Source organism: Gambusia affinis, linkage group LG12, assembly GCF_019740435.1.
Source record: "Gambusia affinis linkage group LG12, SWU_Gaff_1.0, whole genome shotgun sequence".
Taxonomy (NCBI): domain Eukaryota; kingdom Metazoa; phylum Chordata; class Actinopteri; order Cyprinodontiformes; family Poeciliidae; genus Gambusia; species Gambusia affinis.
Window position 1 is genome coordinate 14,735,121 of NC_057879.1, and position 16,187 is coordinate 14,751,307.

The window sequence follows — 16,187 nt, forward strand, 5'->3', positions numbered from 1 at the left end:
GCTAAAGACATTGTTGTCAAATTCTTTTAGCCATAACTATAGACCAACAGATTTGCTAACTTTTGTCAATTTAATATTTTTATTTTAAGACCTGTCCCTGCATGCACCCAGTGTCCTTTTATTGTCTAAATTTGTTTTTCAGTCACCAAGTTTATGTTATTGTGTATGCACATTTTTTAAGAAGAACGTAAAAGAGAGAGGGAGACAGAGCGTGAGTGAGCATGTGAATACTTGCATGGAAGTGGTGAATACACTAAGTAGACTCTGCCTGGCTGACTCAGGTAAACGGGGTGTGTCCTCATGGTGCCTCAGTGTGTGCATGTTTAAGAGGCTGAGAACAAGAGGAGCAAGGACTTACTTCACACAGGAAAAATGCTGGAAATGTCGGATACGTGCATGGATAGGCGCTGGTGTAGAGGGGTTCTGTTGCGGATCCTAATATGCTGGACTTTCATTGGTCTTTGCTCTGCCGGACACAGACCTTTTAGCAAACTGGAGTGGCCCCGCCGCACTGGACATCATGACAGATTGCCTCAGAGGACTGACAGCCAGGCAGCTCAGCAGATAAGATATCCATTCTTAAATAACCAAGGACAGATCGTTGAGTATCCGTCATTTCCTGATGCTAGTTTTCAGGTTCAGGTAAAAACCTATGCTGCATTTTGTTACGAGAGAATATTTTTTCGTTCACTTCAGCCGCCGCTTACGCTGTCTTTCATCCTTAAAGTGTTAGTGATTAAATGACTGTTATCTCTAAAAGCAAAGGGCAAGTTTCTCTGTTAATGTTATGAAGCAACATTCAGGCTAAGTTTATTGCTATGCGCAGTGAGAAACCTCCCAATCTGTGTGTAATTTAACATGATATTCAATATGGAGACAGCTAATTAATGGCTTTGCTATTGATAATTGCATTCACAAAACAACTTTAAGGTCAATGAACTGAGCTGCGATGTTCCAATCCAATTTACTGCCAGTATATATTTCCTTTGCTGTGGAAGGAGTTCTACAGTGTTACACCTATAAAAGGAGTTAGAGAGCAATGCTTTGAAGATGTGTAATAATCTCTTTATTTTGGTGTGTTTTCTCTTTCAGAAATGTGCTCCTGGATTCTACAGAAAGACCTTCTGGCTGACTTTTGGCCAGTGTCTGCCCTGTGAGTGCAACGGTTTGGCTGACGAGTGTGAAGATGAAACAGGGAGGTGTCTGGTAAGAAATCTCACATCAAGAAAGTGGCTTTTGATCTGAATTGGCCAACCAATTAGTTAACCGTGGCATAATTTAATGCCGTAGCATAATTTGCTAAGGTATTAACAGGATTAGTGCTTAATCTTTAGAGTTTAGATAATGTCATTTCACTCAGTAAATGGACTTCAACAACATTCCAAAGAAAAAAAAAAAAAAAAAAAAAAAAAAAAAACATCTGTTGTGTCATGAATCAGTTTTCAGTTGAGTTGACCCAAAATCAATATTTCCAGATCAGTGAATACACATAACTTAAGCTTGACCAAGTCAGGCTAAGAAAAATACTTTTTAGTGTAAAAAAAAAAGTGTTAAAGAACGCTCTGAATCAATTTGTTGTTTCACTACAACAAATTGATTCCACTGGAATGGTTTAAACAAGATTAGATCAGGTAAGGAGAGTCCGAATCCACAATTGAAAGCCTAAACATATTACAAGGAATTTAAAAAGTAGTTCTGTTTTGAACTTCCAGTTTCCACCTGCTATGAAACACATTGGATTTTGAAATGCTGGCAGCCTTTTTGAAATTTCAAAGTTAATGTTCCAGGAAACACAGGGACTGTAGGTTCCAGTTGATAATCATGCTAATCCTTAATATAAAATGCAAACGTTAGTTTGTCTCTGTTTTAAAACAACATTAAAACCCTGTTTTATTGCTGCTTATGACGCAAATAACGGCACGTAGAAGGAGGACTGCAAGAAAGTATTTAAAACGAGAGAAATAAAAATATGTGGCAGCTAAAATTTTAATTGACAGGTCAAAACTTTTCAAAATGTCTTTGGAAATTGATTGATCACTTGAACTTAGTCACAGACAGGACCTCTCAACTTCAGTGCACATAACTATATCTATTTGTTACCACTGGAAGGTTTTTAAATCTTCATTAAAAGTCCTCTTTTAAATTTCTCCCAACAAGTTCCTCTCCTCCATTCTTCTCTTTAGAAATACAACAGAGTTTTTTTTGCTCTTTGGAGTTCCAGTTGGGAAATTCTTATGCAAGACACTCAAGACTGTGCCTGCGCATGCAGTGCTAACACTGAGCCTCATTTTTACAGCTCATAATCAGACAGACATAGCTGATTAACGACTAATGAAAGCATTCTGACATTTTCAGAACTGCAAGTACAACACTGCTGGGGACCAATGTGAGAAATGCAAAGATGGTTATTTTGGCATCGCAGCAAAGAGGACGTGCAGACTGTGTCCGTGCCCACTTAGTGTATCCTCAAACAAGTGGGTGAAAAAAAAAAATTAAACTTTACTGCTTTGCTGTTTTCTGATGCAACTATTTCGGTAACAACAATGTAATCCCTCTGATTCACGTTCAGTTTTGCAGTAAGTTGCAAAGATGTGTTTGGAGACATCCAGTGTTCTTGCAAACCGGGCTACACCGGAGTCAGGTGTGAGAGGTGAGTCAGCCTGAACGCGCAGACGGGAATGCTGCTGGCTTCTTTCAAATTTGATGCCTATTCATTAATGCCTTCTCTTATGCAGTTGTGCCCCTGGTTATTATGGTGACCCGCAGAGACCAGGAGGAAATTGCCAGCCATGTAATTGCAACGGAAATGGAAACAGCTGTGATCCTAGAACTGGAGGTAGGATCCTGCATTCTTTCTCTTTAAAATGATGCTATAATTTAAAATCAGTTTGCAATTCAAATCCATCGTGCTCTCCTTCCAGTCTGCAAGAACTCTCTTGAGGCAGGAGACACAAACAGAGATGAGCACTGTCAAGGTGAATATATAAAAGAAAAGTAATGTCAGAGTTCCGATGGTATCTCAGGCCATTCATAATATTTGAAGTGTGATATTCTTCTGTTGTCCTCTGTTTTTCTTTCAGAATGTGATAATTGTGCTCAGACATTACTAAATGACTTGGAAAAACTCGACATTGAGCTGGCAAGGATCAGGGCTGAATTAGATAATGCTTCCATCAGTGGCGCCTTAAAAAAAAGCCTGGACAAGCTGGAGAAGGATGTGTCTGATACTAAGGTAATGCTCATGTCTTCATCTGTTTTCACAAGATAGCTCAAGTCCTTTTCAACTTCTTACAGGTTTTTTTCCAGTAGTGCCCTGTATTTTGTGCCACCCATTTGCATTACGTCTTCTTGCTCACAGAGCAGCACATCCCACTTTGACATTAGGTGTGACATTGTGTGTTGACTTTACAGGCTCTGGTCAACAAATTCAGTTCTGCCGTTAAAATGGAAAACTCCAAAGTGGATCAGCTTGAGAAAGACGTCAACAGCCTTGCAGCTGACATTAAATCCATGGAAGACAAGGTTTTAAAAACATGTCTGAAGTTTTATGATTGCCTCAGTGTGTAATTTAAGGAGCGGATCTGTAAATGTGTGATTTTGTAATTTGATTTTACTTAGGCTGATAAGAGTGCTGGAGACATTGACAAAGCCGTGGGCAATGTTAACGAAACCTACAAAAGGGCAAAAGACCTTGAAGAAGAGATCAAAAAAATGCTTGAAAAAATCAAAGGTATAAGGAAGCAAAAGACTCATTTTCTCCTCTTGTTTTTCACTGTTCTTTTATTTCCTCCTACTCACATTATGGGTGCTCTGCTATTCTGAAGACTTACTCTTTCAGCTGAAGAATCAAGGTCGAGGTGATTCGCTGCCTGCTGATAATTTGATTAAATTGCTGGAGAAGGCTCAGTCCATGGTGACGGAGATGAAGGACAGAAACTTCACCTCTCAGAAGACAGCTGCTGAGACAGAGAGAGCTGAGGCAATTAAATGTAAGTTACCCCATACAGAATATCCTAATGTGCATAATCAGAGTAGTTGGGATTTGTAATATAAGTCAAACGTTTCCACTGACAAACCACACTCTATCGTCAATTTCTAGTGCTTGACTACATCAAGAATAATTTTAGTAAGCAGAGTGACCAGAATGAGGCTGCAGCAGAGAAGATCCGCAGCCAACTGAAGGATTACAATGCCAAGCTGAAGGACTTGGAGGAAGCTTTGGAAGAAGCAAGAAACCTGGTGAAAACAGCAAATACCCAAAATGGTCTGAATATACAGACAATGAAAAGCTTGGAGGTAATCAAACAGCAAGTCATACATGCTTGTTCCTCAATAGCAGTTGTGAACAATCATAATCAACGTTCATTTAATTGTCATTTGCGATGGTATTTTGCAGACATGATGCTAGATACTTCACAGGTTAGCTGAAATTGTTCAGTGAACACAGTTGTCAGCACACCAACTCAGCTGATTTATGTTTTCCCTGCAGAAACGTATTGATGACTTAAAAGAGGAGCAGAAAACTGTTCAGAACCAGATAGCTATGGCTGAGGATGAACTGAAGAAGACAGAGGATTTGGTGAAAATGCTCTCTGACAGAAAGACGGTAAATTTCACAAATGTTCATCATATCTTCCTGAATTATTGTCTGTAAGTCGAGCCATAAATACCAACCTGCAAAATGTATGACTGTAAGCTTGAGCATTTACACGTCTACTTTTGAGTTTTTAACATGCTAACTAGTCATAGGCCGCTGCTTGAAATCATATTGGACACCTTGAAGGATTTCTTTCTCCTTTTGTTTTTTTGCACTTAAATGTTTCAGATCCTCAAACACATTTTAATGCCAGAGAAATGTATGATGAGAAAATGTATTGTTTTACCCAAATCAGCTTGAACCAAAGTCGGTGATAATTCCTTGTTTCTTGTAATCCAATGTATGTCACACACTGCCTTTTTTTGTTCTGCAGGAGTATGAGGGGCTAGCTGCACAGCTGGATGGTGCCAAGACTGATTTGACCAAGAAGGTGAATGAGATCACCAAGGCAGCAGCACAGAAGGACCTCGTGGAAGCTGCAGAGGAACATGCAAAGAAGCTATCCGAGCTAGCAAAACAAATCGAGAAGTAAGTTTATTACTGTATTGATGAAATTAATCAGAGCTGTAGTGTCTTCTATATTTTCCATAAGTGATTTTAAAGTTCAAACAGTACAATTCAGTCATAATATTTGAAAATGTTTTTGTAAAAATCTCTAAGAACCATCTTATCTCAATAGTGCTTTGAAGAATGCAAGTGAACTTCCCAAGGTGCAGGATGCAAAGGACGCTATTGAGGCCTATAAGAACATTACAGATGCCATAAAAGCTGCAGAGGCAGCAGCTAAGGAGGCCAAAGATGCTGCAGATAAGGCCCTTGATGTAAGCTTTTAAATTCAGTACATGAACAGAACATGCAAACTTGACATAGCAACGATGAAATGCGGAACAAAGAAGCATACATTTTGGAAATTGTTTTTTTTTTTTTCCTTTTTAGATTGTAAACAAAGAGAAACTCACAGATAAAGCCAAAGAACTAAAGGACAAGAGCAGTGCGCTGCTGAAAGATTCCAAGGACTCAGAAACATACCTCCAGGGTATTTGGAATCTCTTTCCATACATGATTTTTGAAATAAACTAAAAGCTTATTTGCTTTTCTTTTTTTTGTTGTTGTTGCAGACACTGCAAATTACCTCAATAACTTGACGAATCGTCTGGCCAAAGCAAAAGAAAAGAAAAATGATCTTAAGGACCTCCTCTCTGATGTTCAGAGACAATTAGATGACACCAACAGAGGTGGAGTAGAAAAAAAAAATCCAAGCAATTATTTAGAATCAGTGAAAAAAAGATGTTATTGGGATTATAACAATGCATCCAAATCACAAGACGAATCATTCACAATACTGAGTTTATGAAGACTAGGAAAGATTTCAGTAGTAATTTAAAAATAACTAAGAATTTCTGTTGTTTTTGTTTATTTTTACTATTAGAGTAAACATTATAGATACAACTGTATTATGTCTAGATTTACTCATTTCAAGTTTTATCATTGTACGGATTATAAGATTTTAAAAGATTAAAAAACTGAAATAGTTACTTCAAGTGAAGGGCTTCCTGCATTTCCACTACTCATAATAGTAGCATAAACTTACTTCACCAGACAAAGTCATATGTTGACAGAAACTGCAAAGCACTTCCTGAGACAGACCTCGTTATGCCTCAAAGTTTTATACTACGTCTGTCTGAGAAAGACATTTGAGTCTGCTGTAAGGGCTCTGCATTGTTGTTTTTTTTTCCCAATCAGATGCCATTGGGGATATGATTGAGGAAGCCAAGAGGAAAGCAACTTCAGCCAATAACACAGCTGCCGACACGATGGACAAACTCAATAAAATTAGGAAGGAGATTGATAAGATCAGTGTGTCTCCTGCTAATGCCAATCTAAGCAATGACCTTAATGAAGCGGACCAGACTGGTGAGTTTTCTGATTCTTTTGATGAAGTGCTTCTCCTTTGCCTCGATATTGGTCATGCTAAATATATTTTTGTGTGAATAAAAATGTAAAAGATCACTATTTTACACATTCAATTTTTCTGTCTCTCAACTTTTAAACACAGTAAAAGATTTGCTGAAAACCATTCCATCACTGAACGATAAGATCTCTGAGGTTGAAAACCTGACCTCCGGGTTCTCAGGCCTCGGCAATATATCTGAAAACATAATGAAGATCAAGGAACTTATTGAACAGGCCAGAGATGCAGCTGACAAGGTGCGTGCAATCAATCCCTCTAAGTGCACCCTTGCGTGCGAATACAGTTTCATAAAAGATGTTTCCACCCCGTCCGATTTCTTATGTTTTTGTTTTGCTGTCGCAATGAAATTTGAAAACCAGACAGAATTTATAAATGCAGTTTTCAAATGATTATTTTTTTTTTAAAGAGTGGAAGGAACAACATCTAGATGAACCCTAATACTTTTAGGAAATTATTCTGTGGACTATTGAGACAAAAGTGGAACTTTTTGGAAGGTGCATGTCCCTGTACATCTGATTTAAAACTAATGCAGTATTTGAGAAACAAAACATGATAACAGTCCAACAGTCACACATGGCAGAGGTAGCGTGATGTTCTGGGACTAATTTGTGGCCATAATAACCTGGTGTACTTGTCTTATTTGATGGAACCATGAACGTCATTGAGCTGAAACCAACGTCTGAATGGCACAACAATAAACCAAATGAAGGTTGTGGAGTGTCCTAGTCAAATCTAGACTTAAAGAAGATGTGGCATCATCTTAAAAAGGCTCCTCATGCTCCAAAACCCTCAACTGTGGCAGAAAAGAAAAACTATTTTGCAAAATAGAGAGAGTCAGAATTTTGTGAAACACTAGTTAGCAATTATTGCAAGCACTAGATGGCATTTGTTGCTGCTGGGAAAGGCACAACCAGTTATTACGTCATGTAGGGAATTATTTTTTTACTTGCATAGGGTCAGGTTGGTTTGTATAGCTTATTTCTTTTAACATGTGAATTGATAGTTTTAAAACTGATTTTTTTTTTTATTAACCAAAGTCCTCCTTCTACAATATCAAAATTAATCGGAATCTTTATGTGTGAAATTTAAGGGGGAAAAGAGAAACCAGTATGGGGGCAAATACTTTCTCCCAGAGAAGCATAATCTATTTCTTTAACAAATCAAGGTGAGGTCTACATGTCTACATAACAGTTTGTCTTGTCTCCTCTTCAGATTGCGATCCCCATGAATTTTAATGGGGAGGGTCACGTCGAACTGCGCCCACCAAAGAATCTAGATGACCTGAAGGCCTACACAACCCTGTCTTTGTTGCTGCAGAGACCCATGGGGAGAGGAGACGGAAAACGCAGGCGCAGACAAGCTGGAGACATTACAGACATGTTTGTGTTGTACTTTGGCAACAGAGACGTGAGTGAATCAATATCCGTGGTGATTTTTAGATTGTAATTTTGCTCACGAGACTAACAAAGCTACGTTCTGCAGTCTTCAAAGAATTACATAGGTATGGTGTTGAGGAAAAATCGCTTGTATGGCCTTTACAAACTGAACGGACAGGAGTATGAGCTGGAGTCTGACACCATTTCCACCTCAAACCCTCAACCGGCCACATTTGATAAAGTGGATCTGCACAGGTGAACTACCTTACTTCAGCTCAGCTCTTACAGTATCCCTTCAACATTTAGTTTTATTTTGCCACAAATTTAATTGTAGTTTATTAGAAATATATGTGATAGACACACACAAAGTTCATAGAAGTGCAAGGAAAATGATCAGTGTTTTCCAAAAAATCTTTTTTAAATTTAAACTTGAAAATCCAATGTTCACTTGTCTTCTGATAACCCAAATGGAAATTCAATGCAGCCGATTCCCTTCAGAAGTCACTGGTTAGGTAAATACAGCCAATCTGTTTGTGATGTAATCTCAGTGTAAATCCAGGTGTTTCATGAAGACCTCAACGGGTTTGAAATCATTAGTAAATAAGCAGCATCATGAGCATAATGTACACACTAAGTAGGTCAGGGATAAAGCTAGGAAGAAGGTAAAATCAGTGTCGGGTAATATGGCAAGTTTTAAATTTTGTGACACTACAAAGAGTAGGTTTAGAGATGTTTCTGTGTAGAGTGCAGAGAGACTTTATGTTGGTCTTTTGCATACATTTCCAATTACGTATGTTAACATTTGTAGCAATAATATGAAGAAAGCACTTGTAAAGATTTTACGGTTCTCCAACCATATTAAGTCAACTCTGTGGCGATATGTAGATATCGCCGTAGTATCATCTTTCTTTTTTTGTAGAAAGATGAGTAGATGCAATAATCACAAATTCTATTTTTTCTTTATTATGATGTAGAATTTACCAAGACGTGGAGCTAAAGCTGACCAAAGACATAACTTCTGGGTCATCTAATAAGCTGTCTAGCAGTCAAATCAGGAGAGGAGTGGAGAACCAGAACCTTCTGAAATTCAGTCCTGATGACGTTGTCTTCTACGTTGGAGGCTACCCATCCAACTTTACCGTGAGAAGCTGCGGCACATGTACCAACATTCAATTGACAGACAGTTTCGTGTCCAGAATAGTCATCAGAAATTCTTTCTTGTGCTCCGTTTCATTTCAGCCTCCTCCCTCGATGAAGTTGCCAAAATACACGGGCTGCATTGAGTTCTCCACCTTTAACAGGAAGGCCATCAGTCTCTACAATTTCCAAAAAGTAGAACAGATCAATGTCCAGACTCCCTGCAAGAGGTACTGAGACTAGAAATTTGAAGTGTCATTTTGATATCAGTGAGTCTTTGCGTTATTTTCAGAATTTGATTACATGCTTTTTCTGTCTGCTGCTTGGTTCCTTCTAGAACTATAATTCAAGTAGACTCAGACTATTATGACGGTACCGGATATGGCAGAGTCTTTGTAGACCAACCGCTGAAAAATATTGATATAAGTTTCAAATCTAGCATGGAAAATGCTTTACTCTTCTTCGCAGGAGATGAGGTAAAGGATCTTTGTGATTAGCATTTAATTATATTTCTTATTAAATTACAGTGTATAATAATGTTTACCGCAACTTCTTTTTTCTCCTCTGTGACACAGAATAAGTACATAATGGTGACTGTGGAGAAGGGTTACATTGTTATGCAAGGTAACTTGATCTCAGAGACAGAAAACGGAACAGAGAAAGTGTTCCCAGTAAGAAAGATTTTCTTCTTTTTGTATTTCTTCTGGATGGTCTTCCTTTGAGTTTTATTCCCTTCAAAATTAACAATTTATTTGTATTTTTTTCCACTTTTCTTTCTAGAAACAAGATGAGTTTTTGAGTGTTCAGCTTAAGTTTAGGCCTGGGACATTAATTGTTATTGCAAACCTCAAACTAATTAAGGCCTCACTCACTGAATACGATTTCAGCAACTTTAAAGATTTCTATGTTGGCGGTGTAACGCAAGAGATCAGAAAAAGGTACAACCTTATCAGCATTTTTTTATTTGTGTATTTCCATACTGTTTAAATAAGACCTGTATATATAACCTGTTGTTTTATTATTATTATTTTTTTTTTATTAAAGGTGGGGCATCACCACTCTACCATTCAAGGGATGTTTGAAAAATTTGAAAGAAAACAGCAATTTTAAACCGGTTGATGAACCAGTGGGAATCAGCAGAGGCTGCTTGCAGGATTCACTGGTATGACTTTCACCCTATTTACAAAGACCAACTGAAATGTTGCTGTTACTGTGAGGAAGAGCACAGATCCATTCAGTAAATTAGAATATTATTGAAAAGTTAATTGATTTCAGTAACTCTGCCTCTAATTGAAACACTTTGCATACTAATAGATTAATTACACACAGCCTGATGTTTTAGAGCTTTTCTTTCTATTAATGATGGTTATTTCTTGCATACAGCTAATGAAAATATGACTTTTAAGATTAGAATATTACATCAGATCAGTAAAAACAATATATCTTCTTAAGGTTGGTATTTTTTTAAAGGTACCGTACTCTTAATCAGACAAATAAGTCTCATCCGATTACCTATAAGACTACATTTAGTTTTCTTCCATAATACTTCACAAGGTAAGAACATATCAAGTTGTGGTCTAGTGTAGAAGCATATAAAACACTGTAGGTGAGTTGTGAAAATTTTCTGCTATCCAGGTAAAAATGAAATGTTTATTTTCTCCCCCCCACCAGGGGGTCCTTTTTTGTGGGCTCTAGTGTCCCTTTTATCATAGTAGGCTGACAGGAGGCATGCGGTAAATGTCGGCAGGTCCGGGAATCGAACCCGCGACGGCCGCATCGAAGGCTGAAGGCCTCCAAATGTGGGGCGTGCTAGCCTCTACGCCACCGGAGCACACCCCATCATTTTTTATTTTCTGAAGTGACAATGAATGGTCATTTGTTTGTAGAAAAGGAATCTGCTTTATAGACTTGGATCATAAAATGGCCTCACATGTAAGAGCATGACATGCAAAGTTTTTGGGATTGATTATATTATATTTTCCTGGTCAAAAAAGAAACTTAGTCCATTACCAATTTTATGATTGCGTGTGTCCAAGTTTTGTTTTAAGGAAAAATAACTGGATGTTCCCTATTTTATTGTACAGTAAAAATGAAGGCAATGGTCAAGGTTAATGAAAATAAAAAAGAAAACTCTGTTGTTTGAAACCTTCCATTTTACAAAACGTATTTGTCAGTGTAACTCTTGTTCAAACAAATTATTAAAAAGTGTCCGGCGACCACCAACATACACAGACCAGCAGAATATTTTCAAATGTTCATTCTGCCATTCTGTCTGGAAAAGTTCAAACGGCCCTTAAGAAGAGAAAAAAAATGAGGTGGTTTCTGCCAGACATGTTAACATTAACTCTTGTAGCAAGATAAAGATATAAAACAAAAAGCCAAATCTACACAGACTCGACTCAAAATTAATCTTCTTTTATGGCCGTCTCACATCCAATCTTTGTTTGAGAACAGATCCGTCTGGAATGTTGATTAAAATACTTTGTCTCATTTTACTGCAGCCCCAACAGTGTGTAGTGACTCCTTTTTGTGAGGGTGGACAGGAATACTTTTTTGTTAGCTGGCATGGAGATGTATATTTGTCCCAGAGACATTTAAATTTGAGGCCACACTTTGCAGCAGTTGTCTATGAGGGAGCTTTGGAGATTTGTCCATCTCTTTTACAACCTGGCTCTGTGTGATGTGGAAAGATGAAGTTCTCATCCAGACAGTTTTTTCTTTAATTATTGTTCCGCTGTAAATATGGGCAAGTTTAGCCAAGCAGCTTTTTAAAAAGCCAATCCCTGACCTCTGGTTAGCAATACATGTCAGACTTATTTGAATGGCAAGTCAAATATAACTTATTGTTCCTAGACATACAAAACTCATAGATTTACATGAAACCATATTAAAAACTGTGTCACTAAAGTTTCTGGTTTCAGCTGTCTTTGCATGCATCTAAGTTAGAGAAAGGAGGGTTGAATGAAGGCAACTCTAAATTAACTTTTGTTCCCATCTTAAACTTAATCTGATGAAATTAACATTTGGATTTTTATTTACAGTTTGATATTATCCTGCTGTAATCACTGATGAAATTATCTAAAATCTTTTTTCAAGTATCTCCACATGTGTCTTACCTTCTGTTTAGAGTTCTTTCAAAGCACAGTTCAACTTGGGGAGCTCCCTGAAAGCAGACCTCCAAGACTTCAGCTTGGAAAACAACGTAGCTGTGTCTCTCGGATTCAAGACCACAGAGACCCAGGGCATTATTTTGCAGAACAAAAAACTGGTAAAGTTACCTCTCTACTTTATAACAATCTCTTCTGATATGCTTATGCAAAGAGAAATAAAATGTTTATTGTGGTTTTATCCTCCAGGAAAACCAGTTAAACATTGCAATGGAAAATGGCTATGTGATTCTGCACTTTGACACCAAGAAATGGAAATCAAACAAACAGTACAATGATGGGAACTGGCACTATGTGACTGCCACCAAAAATGGAGGAAGGTAAAAAATAAAAAATTGTTTCACGCGTTCTAAGACTGTAATTAGAAACCAAGTAATGCTTACTGAAATACTGAAAGTAGATGGAAAATGTGTAACTCTTCAGTTACAACTGTGATTATTTAGGCTTACTATTTTAAAACCTAAAATAAAATAACATTTAATTCAAATCAGGAAAATATTGATTGTTTAGATAATTTTTGCTACAAATATATATATATTTTTTTTTTCTTAAGGATTGCACTGCAGATTGATGATGAAGACTACGGTCAGGAAGAGAGTGGCACCATAACCATACCTAACACAAATGGCTCTATTTTGCTTGGAAAAGAGAATTTCAAAGGCTGCATTTCCAACTTTTACACTCAACGGTAATTTTTCTTTCTTTCTGCGCCTACTAAAGCTACAGTAGGTAACTTTAATAAAAATGCTTTTTACATATTTGCTAAAACTGTCACTATGTTGTAACACGAGACAGGTAGTTTGTAAAAACAAATTAGTTCCTTTGCCTCCAAAAGGAGGAGGCAAAGGAACTTGATTTTTTTTTCACAGATTGTGCTCCTCATATTATACTGTCATGAAATAACAGTTTTTAACAAATATATAAAAGATATATTTTTTGTAAAAGTTATGCACTTCAGCTTTAAAAGTTAAATATATGTGGTTTGGGTTGTTGTACCACGTTTCTTCCCAGGTGTGATCTTTATCCTATTTGATTGTGTTTTGCAGCCCAGAAGAGTTCAAGCCTCTAAACTTAAATGACTTCCAGGCTACAGGAGACGTCCAGATAGATGTGTGCACTGTCAGCAATCCCTTTCAACTGATAAACCGCTTCAACAAAAAGGTGAGGTTTGACATCTATGCACAACTGAACTCCAGATCAGAAAGTTGTCTCAGTAAAATACTGAATTCCGTTATTCCAAACCTAAAGGGTATAAATCAGAGTTCCCCAACCCACGTCCTCAGGGCTCAGTGTCCAGCATCTTTTGCTGCACACCCGGCTTAAATGAATGGATAATTACAAGGTTTTGATAGCACTTTGACACTTGGAGGCATGCTAAGTATATAAAGCATTCGAATCAGGTGTGCTAGCGTTGGGACACTTCTAAAATTTGCAGGACAATGTTCCCCAAACACCAGGATTGGGAGCTCAGGTATAAATAATAGTTGTTTGTTTTTTTGTTTTTTTAAAACCTTTCTTTATTCTATTGTATTTACAATTAAGATAAGATAATTTATTAGTCTTCTGTAGGAGAAATTTGTCTAGGAAGCAGGGTCAAAACTGTAGTATAATAAGAACAGCACATCTAAAAAGGACAGTAGGCATAAACATGAGCAGTCAGAATAATTGCTGACTGCTGCAATGATTTGAAGATTTAGTAAATGGGCAACCAATGAAGGGATTTTAAAGCATTCCATGAAAAGTCCAGTCTGCGGGTAAATCACCACAGTGATGAATGACTGAAATTAGCATTGTTCAGGCAAGAGCTTGCCATATGTGCTCCAGTTCTGACCAGCATTGCTACTGCAAAGCACATGGGTATAAAATGTGGGTCATTGTTGAAATCTTGGAGTGGTGGGAATCTGAGTTTCTGACATAGTTTTTTTAGCTGGGTTAGGGAAGATAAATCACACATTCATATGACATATTTCAGCTAGAAAGGTTTTTTGTGCAATAACACATTTCAATAAATGTGTACAGCCATTGATAGAGAAAGCTTTCAAAATGTTCATGCTATGCACTTACATAATTTTACATTTTCTCAAGAATAATGTGTTTTTTTGTTAATTCTGTATTTCTTTCCTCTGAGCATATTATGATGTTACCTAATAATTTGTGACCTAATGCTTGCTTCTTCTCTTATGAAGGAAATCATATCTAATCACATTTTCCTCTTACTGTCACTTTTATCAACTTGACATTATCTGTATTAAATTTTGCTGCCTCATTTTCTAGAGATGAAGAAGAAGGAGACCAAAACCTGCAGATGACGACATCAATCTAACACTGACTGATGTACCCCTATGATTTTCTCTAGCATTTATTTACTGTTTACTCTACAGAATAAAATAAATGTGTATGAATGCTTCAGTACCCATGCCAAGCAACAAAATGTATTGTATTTCATCCTTTGTCCATCATATTTGTGTTCACTATCTACACTGAATAATAACCCTGAAAGGAATATGTCTCTTCGCTTTCTTCCATGTAATCCTTCTACGTCATTCACAAGCACCTTGTTTTTAATTCACTAATGACACATAAAATCATGCTTCATTATATAATCAACAAAATGTGCTCGAATCACAGCTGATTTTAGCAGCCGCTTCCATCACTTTTTAATCACCTTTCCTAACACTCTTTGATCTGTGTGAATAATAAATAATCATGAAGTTGCATTTCCGGCTGAATGTGTGAATGATGTATGCTGACCAGTTTAGCTTAAGACGGCAAGGTGAAGCAGAGACACCTGTTAAAGTGTGCAAATTCACAGAAATATCAGAAGAAAAGAAATTCTCAAAGAAATGTGTTGCAGTAATCAAGTGCAAGCACACTGAACAGCATCGACTGAAACGTCAGGGGTGAACTGTGAGTATGTTGTGTATGGTCATGTAGACCTGAGGTTAAAATACTCAAAAGGCGTTTTTAACTTTTTAGTTTGCAGAAGTACCAGATAGAAGATCAGACTTTTGCTTATTTATTTGAATTGACTTAGCCCTATGGCAAAGATTTCAAAACAACTATTTCTGCAAAGGTTTTAGGAGCATAGGCAAATGGAGAATACCGCAAGTTAAAAGGCAGTGAAGGTCCTTTAACATTGCAATTAGTTAAATCTGCACATTTTGAAGATGTTTTTAGATCCCCAAAAATCAAGAGAGAAAGGAAAAGATGAGCTGATTTCAACAGAATTCACACAATAGTCCTAAAACTGAATGATTGGAAGTACTAATTTACATAAGAATACATTAAGTACCCACTGGAGGACAAAAAAAGAGAACTTGAGAAGAAGCAAGAGGATTACTCGCATAAGCCAGATAGTGAGATAAAAATTTGTAGGCTTTTCTTTAATGTTACCTCTGGATTATCTTTTTTTAATCAGATCTACAATACATTGATTTCACTAATCACTTGTATTGTACAATACATCATTCTCACTGTAAACAATACAATATTTTGGTTTGGAGCCATATATTAACCTTGATTCACAATAACTGAATAACGTGAATAATGAATTATCAGCTGCATGGGGTCACAGAAGTACAATAATATGCTGCCACTTTCACGCTACACATGGTGAAGCAAATAAAAAATCAGGGAATACAAGCTTTAGGAGTGAAAAAGTTCATTTTTATGAAGCTTTATGTGGAAGTGTAAAGAAATACATGTCACAATAAAATAGGGGGGCATGGACTTGTATCTGTATTTGCTTTTATTTTTATTAGAACATGAGCTAGATTGGTACAATCAATGCTAGTGAGTTGGTGATAAAGGAACTGAGTACATTCACTGGTGAAAACCATTCAAATTCAAAACTATGAATGAAAACAAACACAGTGTGCCTCCTAAAGACAGTGTCCAACTTTAATTTTTATTATGACTTAACTTGGTGAATGGATAAC

General features: G+C 37.0%; 1 protein-coding gene across 2 annotated transcripts in view; it reads left to right on the forward strand.

Annotated features, from left to right (window-relative positions):
* LOC122841207 (laminin subunit alpha-3-like) overlaps nucleotides 1-16,187 on the forward strand; it is a 66,457-nt gene that overhangs the window by 44,788 nt on the left and 5,482 nt on the right. The window contains exons 41-70 of one of the 2 annotated variants that reach the window (XM_044134304.1): nucleotides 1,093-1,206; nucleotides 2,356-2,474; nucleotides 2,570-2,650; nucleotides 2,736-2,836; nucleotides 2,922-2,975; nucleotides 3,081-3,232; nucleotides 3,412-3,522; nucleotides 3,619-3,730; nucleotides 3,825-3,989; nucleotides 4,100-4,296; nucleotides 4,490-4,606; nucleotides 4,971-5,125; nucleotides 5,277-5,418; nucleotides 5,534-5,633; nucleotides 5,716-5,832; nucleotides 6,341-6,511; nucleotides 6,654-6,805; nucleotides 7,782-7,976; nucleotides 8,052-8,200; nucleotides 8,920-9,085; nucleotides 9,185-9,312; nucleotides 9,420-9,558; nucleotides 9,658-9,753; nucleotides 9,863-10,020; nucleotides 10,127-10,244; nucleotides 12,210-12,350; nucleotides 12,439-12,569; nucleotides 12,803-12,937; nucleotides 13,296-13,410; nucleotides 14,524-14,752. In XM_044134304.1, the coding sequence (XP_043990239.1) occupies nucleotides 1,093-1,206; nucleotides 2,356-2,474; nucleotides 2,570-2,650; nucleotides 2,736-2,836; nucleotides 2,922-2,975; nucleotides 3,081-3,232; nucleotides 3,412-3,522; nucleotides 3,619-3,730; nucleotides 3,825-3,989; nucleotides 4,100-4,296; nucleotides 4,490-4,606; nucleotides 4,971-5,125; nucleotides 5,277-5,418; nucleotides 5,534-5,633; nucleotides 5,716-5,832; nucleotides 6,341-6,511; nucleotides 6,654-6,805; nucleotides 7,782-7,976; nucleotides 8,052-8,200; nucleotides 8,920-9,085; nucleotides 9,185-9,312; nucleotides 9,420-9,558; nucleotides 9,658-9,753; nucleotides 9,863-10,020; nucleotides 10,127-10,244; nucleotides 12,210-12,350; nucleotides 12,439-12,569; nucleotides 12,803-12,937; nucleotides 13,296-13,410; nucleotides 14,524-14,529 (3,837 nt within the window). In that variant the 3' untranslated portion in view covers nucleotides 14,530-14,752. Of the gene's footprint in view, nucleotides 1-1,092; nucleotides 1,207-2,355; nucleotides 2,475-2,569; nucleotides 2,651-2,735; nucleotides 2,837-2,921; nucleotides 2,976-3,080; nucleotides 3,233-3,411; nucleotides 3,523-3,618; nucleotides 3,731-3,824; nucleotides 3,990-4,099; nucleotides 4,297-4,489; nucleotides 4,607-4,970; nucleotides 5,126-5,276; nucleotides 5,419-5,533; nucleotides 5,634-5,715; nucleotides 5,833-6,340; nucleotides 6,512-6,653; nucleotides 6,806-7,781; nucleotides 7,977-8,051; nucleotides 8,201-8,919; nucleotides 9,086-9,184; nucleotides 9,313-9,419; nucleotides 9,559-9,657; nucleotides 9,754-9,862; nucleotides 10,021-10,126; nucleotides 10,245-12,209; nucleotides 12,351-12,438; nucleotides 12,570-12,802; nucleotides 12,938-13,295; nucleotides 13,411-14,523; nucleotides 14,753-16,187 lie in introns of those variants that run through there. The other variant, XM_044134303.1, reaches the window with a different exon arrangement.